We start from the raw sequence: 8803 nt of genomic DNA, 5'->3' as shown, positions 1-8803 counted from the left end.
CCGCAAGCCTGCAGACAAACACAGGATAACCATGCTATCTGAAGAGGTAGCCGGAAATGAAATATTTTGTAGCTGGTTTTGTATGTCGTTTTTTGCACTAAAAATCAAAAATCGAGGAATTACATAATACATTTTATTTTATCAAATATTTTGAAATAAATTCCAAGGAAAAATGTGGCATTATCTATTGAAGAAAATCACATTTTTAAAAAGAAATTTTTTGCTTTTACTACTCCTTTTATTGAGGTTCTCGTTTCAATACTACATAAAGTTTATTGTAATCTGCAAGTAAAGGGCAAAGGTTTGAAACATAGAATTGTAAGGAAATATTTATCATTGTGCCATTTCTATTGTGCTGATGATATCAATAGTATACTACATCAGAGACACGTGCTATGATCATCTGCGTGGATATCTGGACTGAATTGAATCAATACCAACTCGTATGTTATTACGGCAGCAGCAACCTAAAATGATAATCTAGTAGATATGTTATTTAAATCACCATAAAAAATTACACTAAGCGTTAATCCTTTAGTGACGGCGAAAAAATTGTTGCCGGTGAAACAGGGAGTGTTGTAATGCATCTGATGGATTAATCTTGTTATCTGAAAAACAACGGAAATATTAAGAAATTTTCAAATTTTTCAAACTGCTTATTTACATATGGATAACTAAAATTGACCTAGGGATTTTGAAGTTTAATAATCAGAGCAGAAATCTCTGGTCATTCAATTACACGACCCGAATTCAAACGTGTTCGTTGCCTTGAAGCCCCCCATGTTTATTTTTAGAGAGATAAGGTCAAAGGTTTGAAAGGTTTCTCGCGACAGTTTCAAAATACATGAACACTAAACACAGTTTTTTTCCGGATTCGTTGAACAAATTTCAACTTTAATAATATAGTTGCATAGCACCCATTTACTGATCATGTTTTCATTTATAGTAATATTCTCTTCTCAATTAAAACCATTGTTAGAATATGTTGCGAACACACCAGTCGAGACCTAGATTGGCAATCTAGCATTTAGCATCCAATCCGTTTAAGACTTTCTATGCCAGTAGCGAAGATCTCAGGAGATCCTCAGTATTAAAACATTTCATTACAAAAAGGCTCAGTTAAAAGTCTTTTAACCGAATTAGTGTCAATGTGGACCAGACCTCTAAGAATAATAAAAATAAAAGACAGTTCTGCGGAATAAGTCTCTCTGGTAGATTGGTGCTGTGAGAAAGGCGTCCGATAACCCTGACCACTTATTTGCAGAGCCGGAAGCGACAGTACCAGCAATGCCTGTTGTTTTCCGGAATTTCAACGTAGATGATAGTCTTATTCAAAGTAGAGTTATGAGAGAAGTAAATACACGACGGGCTCCTATGATGCATCAGGAATAATAATGATTGGAGGATTTCACTTCAAACATCTTGAATGCATTAATGTCGAAGAGACTAGACATGATGAGACATAAAATGCACTGGGAAAAATAAACCTAGCATTGTATGCGGATGGCTCCAGCACATTACTGAAACGGAAGCTACAGTAATAAGATTTAAGTTCAGGTGGCAAAATCGTATGACCTCAATCACCATCATCCAATCCTTACAGTGTTGCAAAGCAGATTTTGGGATCTTGAGTGCAAGAACATTGCGAAAACTGAGACTCAAGACCAGGACTAATTCAAGCGAAAGATATGTTGTATATTCCCTCGAAGAAGGAAATAAATGAAATGCTGAGTATAAATAAGATTAAGCTGAAGTAAAATTAGTAGCCTGCTGGGGTTGCAACTGGAAATGTGGAGGATTTACACTACATTCACCCTCCTTGGTAAATCTTTCTTAAATAAGAAGTAATAGAAGATAGTATCGGCTACCAAATTTTCAATTTTGTACCAAAAACATATATGTTTAATGAATAGGTAGGCATTACATACTACATAATAGGATAAATTTTTTGATCAATTCTCAAATACTACAAAAGATATAGTCTTCAGTTTTCAGTTCAAATCTAGTAGTAACCTACATGTAAAGTCTTAAAAAAATAGATGCGACGAAGGTAGGAAAAGTCTGAGGACTTGTAATTCGTCAAAAAGAGTAATTTGACCTCATGAAGCCACTGAAATTTAATGTAGCTGTTATGAAATTACCAAGTCTATATTTTCAATAGTTCTTGAGTTATTCATCAAACATCCTGTTTCACATTTAGGCTTTAAAGGACCTTAGAGCTCTTAGAAGTTGTGTTTCAAGAAATATATTACTCTTATCTTTTCTTTTATTTCGATGAGAGTTGCTCGCAACGTCTCTGTTACACCCTATACACAAGGGCATGTTTCCATTCGAAAACAATAAAATCTCTTATGCTATCTTACCTCAATATTATATATTTCAGTAGGAACGGCATTCAATATGGGCAAAGAAGCCCTGCCTGCCTCGTACAACCATCCACCAAAAATTGATAATAAGCAAATTCTCAGGACGACGTATCCAAATGAAAAATAGAAGTATAATATTTTGGCGAACTTCTCTTTGTGGCTGAAAACGAATTGCTTACAATATCTATACCAAACGTGGTATAAATTTAGCACAATAGGATTGAAAGGATTCAGTTTTTATCAAATTCAGTACAAAGGAAGCGTGCAAATAAAAAACCGAATCGGGTTCCGGCTATATTAAGGATAAATAAATTCAATGTGTTGTGTGTACAGGGTGATTCATTAACAATGGGAAAATCGAAAGCTGAAAATACTACACGTAAAATGGTGACCATTGGCGCAAACATGCCTTATCCGAAAGTTGATAGTTTCGGAAATACAAGGTGTTGAAAGTAAAAATTTTAAATCGTTTTTTTTGCGCTTATTCTGAAACTATGTAGGTTAGGAACTCGAAAATTTGTGAAACTATATTTTTTAAGCGATGAATAAGATGCGTGTTGCAATTTCAGCGTTGGTCATAGAGGGCGCCACTTACGACCAATTCTACCGAAAATTTAGTTAATAATTTTTTACCCTGCATGTCTAATATGAAACTTGATTCAAAACCTGAAAGAGCAATAATTTTTCCATTAATTATGTACTCTTGTTTCATTTCGGTATCTCTATCCTTTTTCGAGAAAAATCGATTTAACGAACACTATGTTTTGATAATATGAGAAATTAAAAGCGAAACAAACTAAGTGTTTCTTCATGTTATTACAACAATTAATTATAAAACAAATGGAACACGTAATAATGATTTAAAGTAATAATTGTTCGAAGAATTCACCGTTGATACTGATACACTTTACACAACGTTTTTTGAGATATCTTCAGGTTTGAAACAACATACTGGGATTGCATCTGACTTCGCTGGCAGCGATTCGTATTCTTTGGCACAACTCTTCAAACGAACCAATAGATTCTTTGTATATATATCTTTCATTCAAGACCAAAAAGAAAAATCAAGAGGATTGAAGTCCGGACTTCTGGGTGGTAAGCAAAAATTCTTACATGGTCAATCCAGCGATTTGGAAAAATTACATTTAAATATGCACGCACTGGCCGAGAAAAATACGGTGGAGTTCCGTCGTGCATGAATTACATGTCTCTTCTTAAATAAAGTAGAACTTCTTCAAGCCGTGGAAGCATTTTTGCTTGGCCACCCAGAAGACCAGACTTCATCCTCTTGATTCTTCTATTTGGCTTCGAATGAAAGATATCGTTTACGAAGAATCTATTGGTTCGTATGAAGACTTCTGACAAAGAATACAAATCGCAGCCAACGAAGTTAGACGCAATCTCAATATGTTGTTTCAAACTCGAAGATCTCTCAGAAAACGTTGTGTAAAGTGTATCAGTGTCAACGGTGGATACTTCGAACAATTACTGTAAATCATTATTACGTAGGTATTTCATTTGTTTTATTGTTAATTGTTGTAATAACATGAATAAACACTTAGTTTGTTTCGCTATTACTTTCTCGTATTATCAAAACATAGTGTTCGTTAAATCTGTTTTTCTCGAAAACGGATCGAGATACCGAAATGAAACAAAAGTACATAACTAATGGAAAAATGATTGCTCTATCAGGTTTTGAACCAAGTTTCATGTTAGACATATAGGGTAAAATGTTATTAACTAAATTTCCGGTAAAATTGGTATATGAGCAACGCTGAATTTACAACACGCATTTTATTCGTCGCTTAAAAAAATATAGTTCTAACTTACATATTTTCAGAATAATTACAAAAAAAAAAGATTTAAAATGTTAACTTTCAACACCCTGTATTTCCGAAACTATCAACTTTCGGATAAGGCATGTTTGCGCCAATGGTCACCATTTTACATGTAGTATCTTCAGCTTTCAATTTTCCCATTGTTAATGAATCACTCTGTATAATACGTAAGGTTTTAGGGATACGATGATATTGTAAACGGTAGATCTTAATTGCACTTCATAATGGCACACTCTCCCATTTAATTTCAAAATAAAAGGGGTATGAAAGCTACCACAGTAGTTTCGTAAATTATGTCCGTTTTAGTAAAACAGTTATTATATTTGTTTGTTTTATGTACATGGTACAATATAAAAAAATATAATATTTACTCAGAAAAATGGATCAATTTGTTTCAATACACAAATTTAAATACAACAAACAGGTTGACACTAGCGCAACTTTTTAAAAAAGCACTACTCAATTTGTTAGATCAAGTTTAAAGAATTTAGTCAGATGGATTTCATCGGATGAAGTCTTGAGTTGAGGTCACCCATGTACAATATAAGACAACATAGGAACTAAAAAATAACTATGACTGCAATGTTGGGATGTAGTAGCTTGTCTGACTCTCTTACCTAAAGAAGAAATAAGTTAAGCCATAGGTATATTTTTACAATTATTGAGGTTGCATACTAGTGTCTTATTTATGAAAATGATCAAGTTCGACTACTAGGTAATTGATAAACATCGAATTAGAACAGCCGAATGTTAACCAATTTGATCCGAAGAAACTTCGTCCTCCATTCTCTCCACGGATTTTTCCCAAAGAGTTCGTCTTTATGAATGGTGGAGCAATGATCTAGATACTTTTTCAAGAAGGAACCCCTTTTTGTGACGAAGCTACATTTACAACAGAAGGAATCAACAATTTCTATAACGATCAAGTGTGGGCAATCGAAAACCCTCGTGCTATTCGAGAATTCAGAGAAGATTTTCCGTAAGCGTTTGGGCTGGAATAATTAATAATGAAGTTATCGGACCACATTTCTTCGACAAAAATTTGAACAGCGAGACGTATCGGGATTTTTTGAAGAATAATCTACCTCTACTACTTCCTCAGAAGGACGATGTTCCTTTTACATGATGGTGCTCCATTCCATTATGGAAGAGGTGTCACTAATGTCCTCAATGAAAATTATCCAAATCAATGGATATGTCGTAGTGGTCCCATTGCTTGGCCAACGCGATCTCCGGATCTCAACCCGTTGGATTTTTTCATGTGGGGACTTGTGAAGACACATACCTATTCAATGGGAAAGCCTAATCGCAGGTAGTATTGAGAAAATTTTGATAAGGTGAAAAACAATATGGAGAACTACAACTGGGAAGGAGAGCGTCGACATGGAATTGAGTTATGCATTGCACAAGGCGGTAATCACATTGAGCAGCTTTAATAATTACACTGTCATTACACTTTTATTAAAATAAACCACTTTTTTTCTAAGCCCTGTAGTGGCAACAATGTATTTTACTCTTTAGCAACTACCTATACGACCTGCCAACTTCAAACCCCGATATTTTAAGAACCATCAGGAATTCGGGAAAAGTGAATAGAATCATTTTTGCTTAGAATTAGTCATAAAATTCATATACGAGGTGTATATTCCAAAAGCAGGATAGTTTTTTAGATGAAAATTTAACTGATATATTAAACTTTTTGACAAGTATGTCATTAGACTAGTGTTAATGTTGAAATTATAATGATGGGAATTCTTACCTGAGGCCTGCGAAAAGTTGAAAAAGTATAAAACTTAAATTGGATGCAAAGTCGAATAATATTACGTCCGATATTAAATCGTTAAGTTTTCTGCACAACTCGCTCATCATAATATAATCTCTTCGAATTTCTTTCCAAAACATGAAGTTCGTTTTCTGAAAGAAATAAAAAGTTCAAATTCTGACCATAAATTTCTAATTACAAAATATAATAAATATATTTTAACAGTATGCTAGTAATAATTAACTGGGAGCAATTAATTTTAATTGCAATTTCGTTTTAGAATAATATTTCAGATGCAGATACGGCATTTTAACTAAGCAGCGAAAGCTAACCTCCGTTGCCCTTCGTAAGCGTTCGGAACAGAATCGTATTATCAAATAGTAAATTAAAATCCTTAATATTGCAAAAATCTTATTTCAGAACTGATGGCGCATTAAAATGTAAAATTTAACTCAAGCATTATATAAGATTTAAAACACATCGACCGATTCTGACCAAAAATGGTTTTTAGATAAATAAATGCATGAGTTTTTGAAGATCTTTTTTAAATTAAGCTGAACTAAAGTGATAAAAACGTAAATTACTCGATAAAACCGACAAAAAATTTAAAAAAATTGAAGAACACTTCATACATTTGGTTGATGATAATATTCTGTTACAATTATACTAATATTATATTCAGCTTTGCAATCCAGTTATCTAAATACTACGCATAAAGGTAACTATTTGTTATTTTTGGATAGACCACTAACGTCATAATATTATTGTTAGAAATAGTGTGATAATATATTACTGATCCCAAAACAATTCAAGTGTAGCGCCCTAAAATCAATTAACTGGCTAATCCTCCAAAACCGAAGAGCAGCTGAAATTTATATTTGCACTTAATACCCATTTCTCACACCATTATTTCCCATTTAACAGATTAAAGGTAAATAATATTTAGTAATTAATTATGAAATATTGATCAGATAATTGACAGACTATTATTTCATTTTATCTATTACTAATTATGAAATTATGCATTTTGTTTGCGTTTAGTACTGTGCTAAGTACACCTTCACATATTTTTTTATATTAGATATACGTATTGTTTAGAATATTCAAATAAGTATTTATATTTACTGAAGTAGTATACGAATCAGATATATAATAGTTCTATAATTACATAAATAAGAAATGCTATACATACAGGGTGATTCAGAACTTATCCAAAAAAAAAATGTTTTAATGTACAGGGGACTCTTACAAATACAACTTTGTAAAAAAAATCGAAAAAGGCAGTTCGAAAATGATTTAAAAATACACTTCTGCACGGCACGGGAAATTGGTCCACTGTAAAACTTGAATAAAATTTTATAACACCTACTTCAGCAAATTCAAAAATTCAACTGCTTTTGCGCTGTTGTTATTATTAATTAATAAAGTTTATTTGTGGTTTTAATTAATAAAATAATTTGACATACATGATGTTGCAACTGTTCAAAATTTGGTCCACCGACGTGTAAACACATTTGGGTCCGTCGTACCCAGTTTCTACGAACTAACACAAATGTTGTCCTGCTTCACCATAACACAAATGCTTCACCATAAAAAAAATGTTGTCTTGCTTCACTATAAAATAAAACGATCTCCATCAACTTCGAGTTGCTATGCACGTAATCCATTTTTGACACTTGAAAAACTATTGTAAACACTATTCGGAATCACCTAGGGCCACGTGAAGAGGGAGTGCATTCCGTACAGCGCACAACGCGAATGACGCGAGAGACTACAGTAGTCCAGCTATGTAAGGGTTGTAAATACTACAATTTCAATACTTTTTTTTCTCGTTAACTATAAGGATTTTACAAGAATTTTTTTCCCTATATTTACTCCATTTTTCATGATGATTCCTAAATATTTATTTATAAGTTATCAATCACCCTGTATATCATACAAATTTACCAATTTGCATATCTTATCGATTTTATTCAGAACCAGAGCCAAATGAGAGTTGAAAATATATAGCCTAATACCCACCTCTCTGATTTTAAATATTGACAAGACAGAAACAATTATTTTGTAACAATAACAAAGCAGATTATTTTAATTTTTATGGAGAATAAAGTTCTGTGACGTTATCATTTCGTTCGAAAATTCTATAACGTCTGAATTTTTATAGTGCAGAAACACCACTACTCAGAGAGCTACAGTGAACACACGTTATGTCCAGGGGTCTAGATAGAGTTAAACTTCATACAACAAGTTAAAAGTCACACTTAATAAATATTTACATTTATTAAAGGTTATATACTACATTATACAATCCTGTACAATTACTATAAAGCTACGGTTAGACGGTGACAAGCGGCTACGGTTCTGCGCAGACGGAAACTACTGGAAACGGTAAGATAATGGTGCCGTGTTAAGTGACGATCTGACTAAAAACTAAGCACAGCAGAGTTAGCGGAAACGTAGCGTGCTAGCGGATTTTACGGTAAGCTAGGTGCAGATACCAGGAGTGGGGAAGCGATCAAGGGACAGAAGAAAAGTTATGTGCAGAACTTCTGTGATCTTCCTGGTAGTCTCTCTACAGGGTGTCTCATAATTAACTGCCAACCCTGAACAGGCCGATTCTATGATCAAAACTAAGTAAAAAAGTTCATATAAACATGGGTCCGGAAATGCTTCCTAAGGGCACAGGGACCCATTGAAGAGGGAGGAATGGAAATCATTTTTTTGCAATATCTCTCAATCGCGTTGTGATAAATGAATGAAATTTGGTATACACAGCTAAATTTTGATGAGCAATTTGATGGACTAATCCATTTATTTCCACAAGGTCCATTGGGGTG

The 8803-nt window shown here is 33.4% G+C and overlaps 1 protein-coding gene across 1 annotated transcript in view; it reads right to left on the bottom strand.

Moving 5' to 3' along the window:
* Positions 1-303: 303 nt before the first annotated feature.
* LOC108906493 (gustatory receptor for sugar taste 64e-like) overlaps positions 304-8803 on the bottom strand; it is a 39414-nt gene continuing 30914 nt past the window's right edge. Inside the window, exons 5-8 of the mRNA XM_023455002.1 lie at positions 5964-6118; positions 2364-2526; positions 519-608; positions 304-467 (exon numbers count right to left, since the gene is read on the bottom strand). Of these exons, the coding sequence (XP_023310770.1) occupies positions 381-467; positions 519-608; positions 2364-2526; positions 5964-6118 (495 nt within the window). The 3' untranslated portion in view covers positions 304-380. The remainder of the gene's footprint in view (positions 468-518; positions 609-2363; positions 2527-5963; positions 6119-8803) is intronic.

Source organism: Anoplophora glabripennis, unplaced genomic scaffold (genome assembly GCF_000390285.2).
Source record: "Anoplophora glabripennis isolate ALB-LARVAE unplaced genomic scaffold, Agla_2.0 scaffold192, whole genome shotgun sequence".
NCBI lineage: Eukaryota > Metazoa > Arthropoda > Insecta > Coleoptera > Cerambycidae > Anoplophora > Anoplophora glabripennis.
Note: the sequence above shows the minus strand (reverse complement) of the source record. Positions and strands in the feature narration are given on the sequence as shown.